This window comes from Sinocyclocheilus anshuiensis, unplaced genomic scaffold, assembly GCF_001515605.1.
Source record: "Sinocyclocheilus anshuiensis isolate Anshui unplaced genomic scaffold, SAMN03320099.WGS_v1.1 scaffold608, whole genome shotgun sequence".
Classification (NCBI taxonomy): domain Eukaryota; kingdom Metazoa; phylum Chordata; class Actinopteri; order Cypriniformes; family Cyprinidae; genus Sinocyclocheilus; species Sinocyclocheilus anshuiensis.
Genome location: NW_015557085.1, coordinates 132,715 through 150,082, shown reverse-complemented (window position 1 = coordinate 150,082; position 17,368 = coordinate 132,715). Strand labels below are relative to the sequence as shown.

The 17,368-nt window shown below is 37.6% G+C and overlaps 1 protein-coding gene across 1 annotated transcript in view; it reads left to right on the top strand.

Annotated features, from left to right (window-relative positions):
• The window catches only part of LOC107677007 (mitogen-activated protein kinase kinase kinase kinase 4-like), a 65,156-nt gene that overhangs the window by 16,690 nt on the left and 31,098 nt on the right, over positions 1 to 17,368 (top strand). Inside the window, exons 3-14 of the mRNA XM_016471783.1 lie at positions 4,279 to 4,335; positions 5,798 to 5,923; positions 7,396 to 7,506; positions 8,813 to 8,903; positions 10,146 to 10,276; positions 10,346 to 10,400; positions 10,482 to 10,560; positions 11,648 to 11,823; positions 11,956 to 12,028; positions 13,715 to 13,901; positions 14,751 to 14,867; positions 16,299 to 16,352. Of these exons, the coding sequence (XP_016327269.1) occupies positions 4,279 to 4,335; positions 5,798 to 5,923; positions 7,396 to 7,506; positions 8,813 to 8,903; positions 10,146 to 10,276; positions 10,346 to 10,400; positions 10,482 to 10,560; positions 11,648 to 11,823; positions 11,956 to 12,028; positions 13,715 to 13,901; positions 14,751 to 14,867; positions 16,299 to 16,352 (1,257 nt within the window). The remainder of the gene's footprint in view (positions 1 to 4,278; positions 4,336 to 5,797; positions 5,924 to 7,395; positions 7,507 to 8,812; positions 8,904 to 10,145; positions 10,277 to 10,345; positions 10,401 to 10,481; positions 10,561 to 11,647; positions 11,824 to 11,955; positions 12,029 to 13,714; positions 13,902 to 14,750; positions 14,868 to 16,298; positions 16,353 to 17,368) is intronic.

Sequence of the window (17,368 nt, the reverse complement as noted above, 5' to 3'; positions counted from 1 at the left end):
GGCAATAGGGATTTCGCCTAGGGCGTCAAATTGGCTAGAAACGGCGCTGAGTGTGATGCATGAGCTGCATGCTTTAGTGGCTCTGGGTTACTGGTGTTTAGTGATGATGAGACAGAAGACAGAAGCAGCCGGATGAACTCTGAAGTGTGTAGAGATATACTCTTTGACCAGATTCAGCCAAATGCAGCAAAGCTGATTGAGAGGCGCTTCATGGTACGAATGGACGATGACCCAAAACACACAGCAAAAGAAACCCAGGAGTTTTTGAAGTGAGCACAGGTCTCATTACAGGACCTCAGGCCCGCATGACACCCTGCTTTGGTCAGACACATGCACACCAGTGTCCTGCTGGAGCTGTGGCAGTAGACACTTAACATTCAGTAACATCATAACATTTAATGCCACTGACACTATTTGATGAAAACAAAACTTAAACTGAATTGAATAATGACGATATTGTGTTTAGTGCTGCGACAATAAATCAATGCATTGCAAATCGAGAAATGATTCTGCATCGATTCTGAGATTTTCCGAATGCATCGTGATTCTCTGTTGAATGGATTCTGAGCTTAGCTTTGAACAGCAGATAGCGCTGCATGCTTCAGAAACAGCCATACTCTACTTGCTTCCAGTTCCTTGCACACACTTGAACCTAAAATAATCATTCATAAAGTTCGAAAAGGTTGAAGCGAGTTACAAGGGTGTTCACAGTGGGCTGTGTTTACATTAATCTGGCATCATGAGCATTTGAGTGTGCGGATAAAAACTAGAGTAGAGCGCCATCTGCTGTTAAAAACTAAGCTCAGAATCCATTCCAGAGAGAGTCACGGTGCATCGATTTATCGTCCCAGCCCTAATTGTGTTGATAGAGCTGCTTTATAGCAGAATTGGGATTTGTTTCATGATGAAGTTTGCATCAATTAATCTTTTATTTTCCTGTTTATTTCTGCGAAGCTGCTTTGAAACAATCTCCACTGGATAAAGCGCTTTAGAAATAAATGTGACTTGAGCAATGCAGAATCATTGACCACAGTGGCAGGAAGAAGTACATGATTTTCTCTTTTGTTTAATAGTGCTGATTATCAGTCTATTATTGTGAGGATAGACAGCAGCGCGTCTGTCAGGCTATTTACACTGCTAATGCACAGTCCCGTGTCTATCTCAGTCCCGAGACACCGCTTCGCTTCACTTCTACACAGAGCAGAGTGATTGAGACACCGCTGTGCTGCTGTTTCTGAGTAAAGCGAGGGTGTGAGCTCTTCTGAAACCATGTTTTGTAAGAACGATGGAGAAACTGCTCGTCATCTATCAGAAACTTCCCACAAATGCACTACTTTCTTAAGCAAAATCATTTTGGCAAAAATCTATTGCAAAAATGCAACAATTTCTGATCACACTTTAGTCACGCTCCATTTATCAATATTTACACAAATTCTAGTGTTGACTACATTTGAAAAGATGAAAGAGTTTCAGCTCCTGTTTTGTATTCTGCATTTTTAATGTCAAGCCACGTTCTTGTCTGTAATGCTTTATACAATACAGATCAATTCAAAGCAAATAACTCTTATTGTTGCAAAGTTATGAAACGTCTGACTTCAGTTTCAGCAGTAAAAGCTAGTGTGATCATTCAGATCAATTCAGCTGAGTGAGCATTGAGTTCAGATCATGTGTTAAAGGAGTGTAGAGCTGAACCGTTCCCACAAACCCTCAAGCTAACACAATGATGCACGCTTTCTCTTCCATTAGACATCATTTCTCAGAATCATTGCTCATTATGAACATTTATTATCACGATTATAGTGACCAAAATTATCACTGTTATCAGTGTTATCACGGTATTGTTAAAATGTGCCGGAAATGTTCAAAAAGTTTGATATTTAAAACCAACCAACAAATAATTTAGTTTTATTATAATTTTTTTTTTTTTTTTTTTGCATAAACACTGAAACAATAACATTACCAATGATGTCTGGATTTTAAATGACAACAGTGTATCTAATAGCATGTGCAGAATTTTTTAATAAAACTTTGGAAAAGTTTCATAAAATTGTAAACCTCACATTTCAGCCTTTAAATAAAGAAAAGGGTTAAGTCAAAATGATAATTGATTAATAAATGATTATATATATTTTATCTGCCCCATAAATAATTCTGGATAGCTTATCTGAATTGTTTAAATGTGTAGAATCCACATAAGCTTGTTTTTCATCAACCGGTCATAAATGACAGCAGAGCTTGTAAATCCGGTCTGTTTTATGTCCCGACAGAAGCTGCACACAGACTGAATGTGAGCCTCTGTAGCTCCACTCTCTGACAGCAGGGGGCGCTGATGGAGCAGCAGAATTACAGCGGTTTACCGTAAAGAACACTAGTTTATTAGGTGTTACATGAAGTGAAGATGAAAACAAAATGCCACTGAATCTTTTCTGAAGACAGTCAGAATCTTCAGAGGTGCATTCATATAATTAATTCATTCATATATTCATTTGTATAATTCCCTCAGCACTCTGTTAAACCTCCCAGCTTTTCCACCGTTTTCACACAAATCCAAACTACTCTGCTGCTGTGTGCACCTGTAAAGCCCTGCTTTATGCTGGACTGTATTTATTTATCCTCAGTTGTTCAAATCGCGGTAATCGGATACGGATTTAATGATAGTTAAAATATGAAACGATAATACTACCCGTGGGTAATTTTATCAGGATTTATGGTCAAACCGAGTTTATGTCTGAGTTCATGTCTCTGCGTTAGTTGCATCGCTTGGCTTGTGTTTCTGAGTCCTGCACACACTCGAGCTCATCAGACAGAAGCATATATAAGCATAAACTGCAGTGTGGTGAAGCATCACAAGAGTCTGCAGGTGTGAGGTGTCTGTCTCGTGTCTGGACTCCTGTGGCAGGTTCATTGCAGGAGAATGAATGGATGAGTGGTCTGTCCTCATCATGTGTGCTGTACAGAAGAGCGCTTCACATGCCGACTGAGACCAGAGCATCAAAACACCTTTCTCAACAGTTAGATTCTTAATGTTTTATAAAGAAGTCTCTTCTGCTCGCCAAGCCTGCATTTATTTGATCCAAAATACAGCAAAAGCAATAATATTGTGAAATATCATTTCAGCATCATTACTCCAGTCTTCAGTGTCACATGATCTTCAGAAATCATTCTAATATGCTGATTTGCTGCTCAACAAATTGATTTAGGATGCTCTAAATTGATCAAAAGTGATGATAAAGACATTTATAATGTTACAAAATATTTATATTTCAGACAAATGCTGTTCTTCTGAACTTTCTATTCATCAAAGAAACCTGAAAAATACTACTTAGCTGTTTTCAACATAATATATAATTACATAATAAAAATTGTTTTTTGAGCAGCAAATCAGCATATTAGAATGATTTCTGAAGATCATGTGACTGGAGTAATGATGCTGAAAATTCAGCTTTGAAATCAGAGGAATAAATTACATTTTAAAATACATTCAAATATATGAATTAATAAAACTATTTCACAATATATTACTGCTTTTGCTGTACTTTGGATCAAATAAATGCAGGCCTGGTGAGCATGAAGAGACTTCTTTAACAACATAAAACAAAATCACTGTTTTCCCAAAGAACACAAGCTAATCTAGGACTCTATGAAATCTGCTTCATGTTCCGCTTAAATATTTCTGTATTCCATTTTAATAGTTTACTTCAACTTCAACTAAACTGTCAAAATGTTAACAATTTAAAAATGTATTAAAGTTTTGGCAATAATAGTGCCCTAAGACATGTTTTATTTTATTTATTTATTTATTTTTCAGAAATCCTGTGTTGTTTTCTGGATTCTGTGTTTTTTGATTTGTAATTGTAATTTTATTATCAAAAATGTTGGTAATCGAATGAATGCATGCCATTTTAACAATTGAATCAATCTTTCAAGATGTAGTAGTCAAATGAAACTTGAACGATTCCTTTCATTCTTTTGGTAAACAAAGTGCTGCACAACAGAGGCTCCCTGTCAAACATGGACAGAAAAGGCTTTTGATATTCCTTTAAAAAAACATGTTTTTTAACTAGTTTTAACATCATTATTACGTGTAGATCTGCGTTCTGTTGTGCGATAGATCTATATTTCAATCCAGTAATATAATAGTGAAATCATGTCTAGTTGTGAGTTTCTGTGTCTGCTGATGGTCTGCTGCTCTGAAGTTCATGTGTTCATATAGTGAGATGCATTCACAGATCGATCAGAACGTGTGTGTGTGTGTGTGTGTGTGTGTGTGTGAGACAGGGTCGACATGTGAAAACAGGACAGCTGGCAGCCATCAAGGTCATGGACGTGACGGAGGTATGAGCTTCATCTGAACATCACACTCTTAACACTGCTGCATAATAACACTCTTCTCTATCAGTCAGTGCGTCTGGACTTTATGTTTACCCAAAGAAAATACACAGAAAGCAATGAAATTACTGCTCATTTAATTCTATTTAATCTAATCATGATTTCTGCATCCTTTGATTAATTAAGCGTACTTGTTTGTGATATTGGTATTTTTGTTGTTGTTTTAGCAGAAGACAGAATAAACTAATTTGGAGTAGTTGGAGTTAATGCTAGGATTGTCACTGATTTAGCGTTTGAGAGAAGTGTCTTCTTTTTTCTTCATTCCTTCTTTATTCTGATGAATATAATAACTCCGGAAACTAGATGAGGTCAGATAAATGTCATCTTGATTCAGAATTGTGTGTGCAATAATTCTGATGAATGACAACAACTGTGATTAATAATCACCATTGTGATCATTGAGCAAAACAATGGTATTCATCAGAGTGTGCTGAAAGCGTTCGGAGAGCCTCGGCAGGGTCTGTCGTGAGAGATAACACATTACCTTTCCCTGACCATCACTTCCAGTGCTGCCAACTTAGCAATGCTGCTGCTAGATTTAGCAACTTTTTCAACATCTTCAAAAGGCACCTAGCAACAAATGTAGTTTTTAAAAAAAATTTATTTGGCAACTTTTAGCAACTGTGACTCAAATGATAAAAAGGCAGATATTTTCCCTCTAAATTACATTAAGAAGAGGAAATCAAAGGAGTCTAGCTGTACACGTATCACATGGATTAAGCTGCTAGTTGCAGTTGTTCAATAATAATAATGATAATAATAACACCTTGTTAGTTTGTACCTGCACTTGCTGATCAGTTAAAAAATATCTATAAAAATGGAAAAGGTACACGGTAATTTTCTATCGGGACATTATCTGTTAAGTTGTAACCTGAAAACACAAAATACAGTGCGCAATTTTAAATTCAAGTAAAAAAACTGTTACAAATCTCAAATTAACGCAGTACATTGTGTCCCGTTTTACAGACCTTTCTTAAAGTGTAGCTTACTAACTAACTACCAATACACTGCTTACAAATATAATTGTTCAGAATGAGTAGTTTCACTAGTTCACCAGAAAACACGACATGTAATAGTTCAGAAATGTATAAATGTTCAATAATTCAATGCTGTATGTAAAAATAAATATATTATTTATATTTCAATATTATTATGTTTATTTTTTAGTTTAAATCTAAATGAATCTTCAAATCACATTCATAATCATATTTTTGCTGAGATTCGAGTGATCTGATTGTGTAGTCTATGCAGTTTTGCATTTCGCGCGATGTCATCACAACGTCATTTAGCAGCTTTTAAGCAACACGTTGTCCTGCCTTTAGCAACGCTCCCTGAAAATGAGTTTGCACCACTGCTCACTGATCTGCTTTAACTGTGCTGTGGCATCTCACACACGTGTCTTCTGCAGGACGAGGAGGATGAAATCAAGCTGGAGATTAACATGCTGAAGACTCACTCCCATCACAGGAACATAGCCACGTACTACGGTGCTTTTGTGAAGAAGAGTCCTGCGGGTCAGGATGACCAGCTGTGGGTGAGTGAGTGAGCGAGAGAAACACAACAAGAACAGCCTCCAGCTTCTGCTGTGCTCACTTCTGTTATGAGCTGTCTGGTCATCTTAAAGAGACAGTTCACCCAAACACTCAAGCGTGGTTTTGCCAGTACGCTGAACCTGAGTGTGTGTTTTCTGGACTTGTGCAGAGCTCCAGACTGACACTAAATGATCACATTGTGTGTGCTCTTTTATTGCATGTGAATTCTGTCACAAACCCAGATGTCTCTGTGAGTTAAACCAGTTTAACGAACCAACGCTGACATTCTCAACAACACTGATGCTCAAACATCGTGCCACAATGATCCGCAAATCACCAACTTTACCATGGATTTACTGTAGTAACACTAACTGAAAGCATGGTATTGTGGCAGAAATGTGGGATTTCGGGGATCAACACTAAGGATTTTTTTCTACTGGCCCTGCCACAAAAATAAAATAGTTGCTGTTATCATTGTTTTTGATCTTGTATTCTAATAAATAAGTAGTGTCTTTAGTGACTGTCAAACACGATTGAATGAATTCAAGGTGCACTTTTTCATTATGCAAAATGTTTTGCGTTTTGGGTTTGTTCTCACGATATTCTTAGCACCATATGACATGGCCTCGAGGACCCTTTGCAAAAATAAAAAAATATACAGACTTTTATGTGTGCACGGAAATCCATTAAAGTTAACATATCGGACAGTGCACACTGAGCCATGTGTTGTACTATCATTTAACGGTGTGGTTTCTTGGCTATGCATTAAAGAGACCTAAGGCCTTGAAATATGACACACTGCCCTAACGAAAGCCACATTTTGAACACTTTGTTTACAATTCCAGTCTTTTTTATAGACTCTTGAACTTAGCAAATAGGACAATGCACACAGCTGTATTATGCCATCAGCCCATTTCGTGTCATGGTTTTTCTGCTGCTGCAGAGGATGAGCTAAATTGGACATTAGGCCTTGATATTAGAGGTACTACCATAAGGAAAGCCACATTTTGAGCAAGTTGATCTCTATTAATTCATGTGCATCCATGCTCTTATTTGATTCATAGTAAGATGGCAGTGATGCACAAAGGAAATAGGTTATATAAAACCAGAAATTGTAATGCGTAAGCATGCGAAAAATTCCTATGCGCATGTGAATAGTTTCTCAAAGGGCACAAACAAGTTTCTTGTGTGCATGCAAAAGTCACTTAGCGAAAAGCAATGTAAAAAACCCTGAAAAAATAAAAATATTTACAGATGACCATAATACCAAATATAAAGCTTAATAGTGCTAAAATGTAAAATAACGTCGGAAATGGAAAATGTGAACCCTGTATTTATGAAATACAGTAGTAATCTTATGATCATTCCTGTTCACAACATGTAGGAAAAGAAGAAAGAGGTGAATGAGCAAAGACAGCAGGACATGGGCATGATAAGTCAGTGTGGTTAATGTGCGTCTGTCTCTGTGTGTCAGCTGGTGATGGAGTTCTGCGGCGCCGGCTCGGTCACAGACCTGCTGAAGAAGACCAAAGGCAGCTGTCTGAAGGAGGACTGGATCGCCTACATCTGCAGAGAGGTGCTGAGAGTGAGTAAAACTGTATACACCTTACCTAGTGTGTGGAAACAACTCGTGTGTTCTTTCAGTGAGAGGGATGTAACCATATCAATATCGCGGTAGCAAAACTGTCTCGATATTATCTTAGTCACATGATGATATGAAACGATAGGTCTTCCGGGCAAAAAGTGTAGTTTTTAAAATATATTTGTTTTGGGGCATTATGCTTTTGGCACAGTCAAACAAACTCAAACCGAAAGCACTATATGGCTTTGCTATATAGTAAATTTTTCCCTAATTCTTCATTGGTCTTTTTTCTTTTTAAATATCTCAATAAATATCGTACCGTGGACTTCATATCGCAATAATATCGTATCGTGAGATTTTGATACCGTTACTTTCGCATTCAATAAATTACATCATTACATTTTTCCAATATGATTGTTCCAATAAGGCACACAAGGATCGTAATTTGTTTGTACTCTTCATAATGAAATGGACTAGAGTGATCAGTGAAGCATCCTTCTGCCTGTTTTTACTGGCCTTTGTTGATTTGTGTCTTTTGAAATCCATCCTAAATGACTGTGCTGAGTGTAAGCTGTTTTCATGGTCAGACCGAATTACGTGACACGAAAAGCCGTATTTAATGAAAAAATGCAGTTATATTTTAATATGTATAATACCCAGAAAGATAAAAAACAGTTGCATGTCATGCCTGGATGAAGCCTGCACTTCATTTAGTACACTAAAGTTAATGTGGATAACAGAAAACGACAAAGATCAAAGAAACCTCTGAGCATGTCACAAATGCGTGTTATCCACAGAAATCAGTGAACGAGACACACATTTCACTCATGAAAGGAGTTGCTTGTGTTATGAAATGCATTCTGTTCATGAAGTGTTTTTGTCATGCATTTCATTAAATGCATTTAATCCATGCTGAAAATTGTGGAATTTCATCTGGTGTAACAGAGATATAAAGCTTGTTCTTTCACTGATTTTATAACCCTAATGATAATAAATGACATTACTTTTAGAAAGGCTCTATTCACTGTCAAACATGAGAAATTGAAGGGATATTCTGGGTCCAGAAGTTAAGATGAATCAACAGAATTGTGGAATATGTTGATAATATGTTGCAAAAAACAAAAAACACTGTTTAATAATGTTTAATTTAGCAGCTAAAATAGGCATTGATTTCACTGTTGAGTTGATGAGGGCATGCACGTCATTAAAAGAAAGACAAAGCGCAAAAGTAATGAAATGCAGCTGTTTATTTATTTATTTCTGTCCAGTGTTTGTGTGTGTAAACTGTGGTTTGCTGCTGTTCTCTCAGGGTCTGTTACACCTGCACTCACATCACGTGATTCATCGAGATATTAAAGGACAAAACGTGCTGCTGACGGAGAACGCTGAGATCAAACTGGGTAAGACCTCCATCCATTACCAGCATCTGAGAAATACTAGATATGATCATGAGCGTGTTTCACTGAGAAGCACTGCAAGCTCACCCTTCAAACATGCTATGGTTAGTTGTTTTTGGTTACTTTTTTCTTATTGCTTCTTATGTTATTTTACTATGGTACTTTTCATATTTCTATATGCCAGCTTTTTATTTCTTATATGAAAGATGTTGGACAATCGATTTAAAAATAAAAATAGGACCCACTTTATATGAGTCAGTCCTCATAAAGTGACATTTTCATGCCATGGGACCTTTAACTACTTTACACTTACATAAGAATTAAGCATAAGATACATTATAATTATTGTGTACATAGCAGTGTTATTTAAGTATCATTGATTTGCTATCGTCATTTTGTTAATATTTTTAATTAGATTTAAGAAACAAAAAAATCTGTTTCCATATAATTTTTAAAGATACAGTCCGTAACTTTGTTTTGGTTAAAAATGACGTAAAATTATGCCACGACTGTAAACATAAAGAAGTTTTCCTGGCTAATAGACTATATCGCATGTGAGGATCCTGCAGGTGGAGGATCATTTAGCCTTTTCTCACAGCAGCTGCAATAATTAAACTTATCATTTTGATGGAGGATTGTAATCAAGAAAGGATTATGTGTTTATGAAACACATGTGACTGAAATTAAATTATATTCCAGTTTTAAATGTGCATCTGGTTTGATGTGATAGGAGCTAACTGATCTTTAGATTTAATCACCATTGTAGCATGATTTATTGTAATGCTTTTTTCCTCAGTTGGTCAGAACAAACGAGGCAGACTTTTTAATTATTGTTCAGATGATATATGGTGAAAATGCTTATTTGGGTCATATATTCCAAGATGTAGCTAGAATCTGATCGCTAAGTACAGGATCCACACGTTCACCTCAAAACATGAGATTCATCCGTGCCGGTGCACACGTAATGAAGATAATTCTACAAACAGCTGCAATTGCAGGTTTCAAACAGAGATGGCGACAAAGAGGCAAAACTTACGGACTGCAGCTTTAAGGTTTTAGTATATTAATTCTGTTTTTGTCTTTTTTTGTTGTTATTTTAATATTTAAACTACACAAAAATGAGAATCCACTAAAATACATGTTTTTTTTAAACACAGAGCAATATGCATGTACAGAAGAATCGCCCTGTATCATATCCTGGCATATATATGGCAGGAGACACTGTTGATGTATGTGTTTTTCCAGTGGATTTTGGCGTCAGCGCTCAGTTAGACCGAACGATTGGCAGAAGAAACACGTTCATCGGGACGCCGTACTGGATGGCGCCGGAGGTGATCGCGTGCGATGAAAACCCTGACTCCACATATGACTACAGGGTGAGTAGACTACTCTACATCAGTGAGTGAACATGTTTCCATCAGTGACTGTGATAACGCATGTTTCAGAGCGACGTGTGGTCTCTGGGAATTACCGCTTTAGAGATGGCCGAGGGAGCGCCACGTGAGTTTACATATACAGAAACACTCTATAAAAGTTACATATGATCCAGTGTTTGTGTGTGATTCCTGTATTTCTCTGCAGCCTTGTGTGACATGCATCCCATGAGAGCGCTGTTCCTCATTCCACGAAACCCTCCTCCCAAACTCAAGTCCAAGAAATGGTGAGAGAATGCCGTTTATTACAGCCAGATCTGCCACACAGCCATAGAGTATGAATAGAGTTTCCTAATGATATAGCATAACATAATAACATAATGACAGGTAAGAAAAATGAAGCCATAAGGAAGTACTGTTCGGGAAGTACTAAGTTGTTGACGTGTTCTGAAGAAGCCCTTTTATACTTCCGGGCGCCCATCTGTGATGTCACAGGCTACGTGGGCCAATTAGAGTGAAGCTGTTTGACACGTGCTTCAGACACCCCATAGTGTCCACTAGAGGATGCAGCTCGAGTTCCCTAGAAGGGGAACCACCGACACATTTGTTACAATCGCTAGGACACATTTCTCAATTCTAAAGTTATTTTTCAAAACTCTTCAAACAGTTCTCCTAACCATCTTTCAACTTTACACAGCAGTTCATTTCACATTCAAAATGCACTAAAACTACCAAAACACTTCATTAATGCCTCAAATCAACTCATTCTTCCATAACTCTAGCAAAGACAAGCATTATACAAGGTTTTCTTTTGTAAAATTTCTGTACAAAACAATAATTATACTCTCTACTGTTTATAATTCACTGCAGTATATGTTACGTGGTCCATGTTTACATTGCAGTACAAAATTATTCCTAAGTTTTCCCCTTTTGTGTGGATGGTAATGAAAGTGTGAAGATGTTCATCTACATGCAACTGCTTCAACAGTATTTGATTTTTTACATTCAGAATATTTTTTCTATATGATATTACTGTAGAAATGTTGCAGATTTCTGTCTTATTCATTTTTGTACTGTGCTAGGTTTTGAACTGAAGTTTTGAAAACAGCATGCAAACGTGCAAATTGGCTTGTGTAGCACATAAAGTTTTGTTGGTGTTTGTGTCGAAGTGAGAAAAGAATTCATGTAATTTGACAGATGTGGTCAATGAATGCATTTTGTGCCAAAGCAATGATAAATGATGATTCACAGTTTAGCCCACAGAGACTGATGCTGTGCTCGGTGTGAGGAGTTTTGAAAAAGTGACGGAAGCATTGAGAAATGTGTCCGAGCGATTGTAAAAAATAACTGACTTGTGTTTCACTGCTCCTAAAGGTCTAAGAAGTTTCAGACATTTGTAGACAGCTGTCTGGTGAAGAACTACCTCCACCGGCCGTCCACAGAGACGCTCCTGCGTCACTCCTTCATTAAAGACCTTCCCAATGAGCGACAGGTGCGCATCACGCTCAAAGACCACCTGGACAGGACCAGGAAGAGGAGGCGAGAGAAAGGTGATGCTCTGTGGTTTGAGAAGATGAACATTAAAATTACATCCAAACACATCCACTGTTCAGATGGTAGTGTAGTTTGCTCGTGGTTTGGCCTAATTAGCCTCAAACCCTATTTATGATCACTGTGAACAGAGGGGACAGAATATGAATACAGTGGCAGTGAAGATGAAGAAGATGCCATGAATGAAGATGAAGGTGAACCCAGGTATGTGTTACCACACTGATCTCTATATGAAACCTTAATAGAGGCTTTGAAACATCTTTACTTCCCGTCCTTTTTCAGTTCAGACTGTAGAGTCGACATAAAGAGTAGTAACAGTTCTAGACTAGCTACAAAGAACATAATGACTAAATATGAACATTTATGAATTTGAGTTAGCTGGTGTGATGTACCAGCTACATGGATAAAGCTCGAGTGGAAATAAAACAGGAAGGTGTTCCTCACCCTGCTCAGGGCTGTTCGGTCACGTCTTTCTTTGGACTAGGGCTGCAACAAATGATTATTTTGATAATCGATTAATCTAACGATTATTTGAACGATTAATCAACTAATCGTCAATTATTTTCACAGATTAATCAGTAGACTTTGAGTGATTATTCAGCTTTTGAAATTAGTTAAAATACTGAGTTATAATAAAATAAATAAAGCTAATCACTTCAGCTTTTGAAAATCATATTATGTAATTACAATACGATGGCTTCCATCAGTACTCCCAAAGCTGGCACAGGTCTATAACACTTTCTACATCCACATTTCACTCGCTAACATTAGGCGGTTTTCATTTATACGCAGTTAGTGTTGATGATCACATTATTTTATCATATGCATCTGCTTAAATATGAGATCACTTGTTTCTGCGGCTTCATCACCTGTATTTTTGATCGGCACTTTCTAGGCTCATTCAGGAGATGCGTAATAGCGCCCTCTAGTGTATAACAGTGAAAACACGGAAAAATCAGTGTTTGGCAGGGAAAGAGTTCACTTTAATAAAATAATATTTTTTCCCCCACTAATAAAAAGATTTTATCATTAGCTAGCTCCACACTGGAGAGCTGATTTATAACAGAAAATCAAGTTGTAATTCTAACTGAAAGCGACACTGACTGGTTTTTTTATGTTTAATACTGTAAAGCTGCTTGATTTAAGGCTATCTATTGCATAAAGTACTATATAAATAAACGTGATGCGAGTACCGAACAAACGTCCACATCGCTGTAATCAGATGCTTTCTTAACTGCTGCTTTCTCACCGCGGTCAGTTTTTGTTGTGTTTATTTCGTTATCGAGAGGAAAGCGTAGCATATATTTACATATTCATTTACAAACACCGCTCAGCAGCTTCAGGTTCAGCTGCGTTTGCTCTGAAGTGTGTGTTTGTGTGTCTTCTCTGAATTACAGTCTTGCTCTACAGCGCCACTCTGGTCAAACCGCTTTATTGCAGGCTCTTACATGAGATCATATGAGATCAAACGACTACTCGACAACAAAAATATTTCTTGACAATTTTTTTATGTCAACGTTGTCAATAATGTCGACTCGCCGTTTTAGCCCTACTTTGGACTGTAATAATCAGACCAGGAGAGTGCATTAGGACAATGAATCAGTTTGGATTGCATGTTAAACCTGAGAGGTGAGATCTGTATTAGTGAACCAGTGCATCACTGAGAGTGAAACTGGTTTATGATCAGCAGGCAGCTCGATGACGTTTGTGCCACAGCAACCGAAAGGTAAATCAGAATAAACCAATGTATTAAAATGAAGCTGAAGATGTTATGTAAGCATGAATGGCCTCGCTCTTGTCTCTGTGTGATGAGCAGATGTCAGCGAGCGTGTCTCCATATGGCAGATGGCTTGAGAACTGACCGTGGCTCTTGTGTTTGTGCTCACACAGCTCTATAGTCAATCTTCCCGGAGAGTCCATGTTGAGACGGGAGTTCCTGCGTCTGCAGCAGGAGACAAACACACAAACACACCTGCTCCAGCAAACACACAGCCAGGACAACTACAAGAGACAGCTGCTGGCCGACAGAAACAAGAGGATCCAGCAGCAGCAGGAGGAGCGCCGTCGCCTCGAAGACGTACGGATCAACCCTCTTCAGACCCTGGAGCACAAAACCAGTCATAAGGGGCAATTTTTCGAAATTGAGATTTATGCATCGTCTGAAAGCTGAATAGATCATCTTTCCATTGTTGTATGGTTTGTTAGGATAGGACAATATTTGGCTGAGATACAACTATTTGAAAATCTGGAATCTGAGGGTGCAAAAAAATCTAAATATTGAGAAAATCATCTTTAAAGTTGTTCAAATTAAGTTCTTAGCAATGCATATTACTAATCAAAAATTAAGTTTTGATATATTTACGGTAGGAAATTTACTAAATATCTTCATGGAACATGATCTTTACTTAATATCCTAATGATTTTTGGCATAAAAGAAAAATGGATAATTTTGACCCATACAATGTATTGTTGGCTATTGCTACAAATATACCCCAGCGACTTAAGACTGCTTTTGTGCTGCAGGGACACAAATATCAAATGAGTGCTGATGTTTCACTGACGCTCTGTGTTTTACTCTGCAGTAGCTTTAACACGTTTAGTGTTTGTTTGCTCTGCAGGTGATGTTATGTGTGTCGGGTCAGTCGCTGCATGTTTTAGTGGAATACACATTCTGTGTGTGTAGATGTGTGCTCTATCAGTCCAGTATTTGGATGTGTTTCTCGAAAGCTTTTGGTCTGAAAGCTTGTGCTTGAAATGACTTGTGTAGATGAATCAAAACATATGAATCTCTTTACAAAACTATCACTTTCCTTTACAAATTGTTGAAGCAGTGGAGGGAAATCAGCCTAATGGCGTTGAAGCAGCATGCCAGGGTGAATGCAGTTAGCTGCTGAAAGTGTAGACATGAGGAGAAGCTTGTTCTCAGTCTGACCAGCTGTGGCTGATACACGAGACCGGACTCCAGTGGCCAGAGCTCCAGGAGATGATGTGGCAGGAAGAGACTGACCTTACCGAGAAAACCAGAAGAAACCACAAGAAACAGGTTAGAGTTTGTGACTTCAGTTTAGGCTTGCCGTGATAGACAGTGCTGAAGGCGAGACAGACGAGACGAGTGAGACGAGACGAGTGAGGCGAGACAGACGAGACGAGTGAGACGAGAAGAGCGAGGCGAGACAGACGAGAAGAGTGAGGCGAGACAGACGAGAAGAGTGAGGTGAGACAGACGAGAAGAGTGAGGTGAGACAGACGAGAAGAGTGAGGTGAGGTGAGACAGACGAGAAGAGTGAGGCGAGACAGACGAGAATAGTGAGGCGAAGAGTGAGGTGAGACAGACGAGAAGAGTGAGGTAAGACAGACAAGAAGAGTGAGGTGAGACAGACAAGAAGAGTGAGGCCAGACAGACAAGACGAGTGAGGTGAGACAGACAAGAGGATCGCGGATGATTTAGTTTAGAAACGAGATGCAAAAGCGCCAGTTTGGCAATATTTAGGATTTTGAAAAGCCTGTTGACTTTTGCCGTTTATCTAAGGAGAATCAAGGTGTATGCCGTGCCTCCAAGCTTTCTTACTCGTTTTGCTAATAAACATTCTTATTTCTTTGGTTATATATTATACATGTTTACTTGGCCTATTTCCAGTTTTGTATACCTATTTAAACTTTATGTAAGTTATTTGTTATTTTATATTAGGCATAGCCTGCCCTATAGCATGGTGTATTTTTATTTGTTTTGTTAATAAAAGTTCTATTTTTTATATAGGCTAAAGTGAGTTTGACATTGTATTTTGTTGTTGCATTCAAGCAATTGACGCCGAACTGCCGCTAATTCGAAAGTGAAAGTAAAATGCGCACGGCGCTTTTAAGCTATTTAAAAGCCAAGGAAAGCAAGGAAAAGAGGGAAAATTCAAACGAACAATTGCTTTACTCCAAATTGCCGCTATTTGAAAGTGAAAGTAAAATGCCCCCGCGGTGATATTAGTAGTGTAAATGTGGTGTTAGAGAAAAAAATAAAATATATATATATGAGCAGCTTTATTTTAGACGAGCTAAAACTGATGTTGTAATATTACAACAGTGGGCCTTACAGGGTTAAATTTGTTTAGGTTTGGAGTTTATAATAAGTGTTTATATGAATGCAACTATAATTTGTTTATGTTGCACTTATGTTGTTCATTCTTGTTCTATATACGGTTAACATTAAAGTGTTTTTGTGGATTGAGAGCGACTAAAATACATGTATAGTGTTTAAAATGTTTGGCTTTATTTAGTGGTAATTTACGTAATTTTTAAATATAATAATGAAATGTGACTTACACTGATGCAAATGATCAGTGTTTCTCCTAGCAATGCAGTTTTGACCAGGTGTGGCTTCTGTTCATGTGACTTATTGATATGATAATTCAGCATTTTTATCTTGATTAGTTGTTGTTTTTCCCAGCGCTGGTGTAATGATGTGCTGTTTGTGCCTGTGTTTCAGCCCAGAGACGGTGAACAGCCCAGGACTGATCCTGAATCAGCGGCTGCTGAGCAGGTGATGAGCTTCAGTAACACTGAGCACTTCAGATACGGAGAGTCACTCACACACACACCATCTGCTGTTCTGGTCAGTCATATTTAGATGTTTCATTTGAGCTCAGTGTTTGTTGATGTGTTTGCTGATGCCAGGCCTGGTTCTACGGGGGTAAGCACCCTCAAACGAAATCTGTAATAATGGCGTTTCGTTGCAGATTTGGCGAACTATCCAGTGCGTTATGATTTGCGCTCTAGGAGATCGGTTTCTATGTATTTGCAGCGTTGAGCAATGTTAATCACAGACGTTTCTGCTTATGTTATATTTTCTGCTTATTATCAGTTAGAAGTATCTTTTAAGTTAGAAGCGTTGAGAATTTAATTGATTATCACATAACTTTGTGAGATCTTGAGTGACAGCTTTTTGAGTGATTATAAAGCGATGGACGGCACAGATAATACACACCGCCGGTCAAAAGTTTGGGATCAGAACGATTTTTAATGTTTTTACAGGAGTTTCTTCTGCTCATCAAGGCTGCATTTATTTGATCAAAAATACAGGAAAAAATATAATATTGTGAAATATTATTATGATGCAAAATAACGTTTTTCTATTTTAATATACATTAAAATCTAATGTATTTCTGTGATGCGCAGCTGTATTTTCAGCATCATTACTCCAGTCTTCAGAGTCACGTGAACTTCAGAAATCATTCTAATATGCTGATTTATTATCAGTGCTGGAAACTGTTGCTGCTTCATATTGTTTTGGAACCTGTGATACTTTTTTTCAGGATTCTTTGATGAATAAAAGTTTAAAAAGAAGAGCATTTATTTTAAATATAAATCTTTTCTAACAATATACACTACAGTTCAACAGTCTGGGGTCAGTACATTTTTATTCTTTCTTTTTTTGAAAGAAATTAAAACTTTTATTCAGCAAGGATGTGTTAAATTGTTAAGTAGTGACAGCAAAGATTTATATTGTTAGAAAAGATTTATATTTTGAATAAATGCTGTTCTTTTTAACTTTTTATT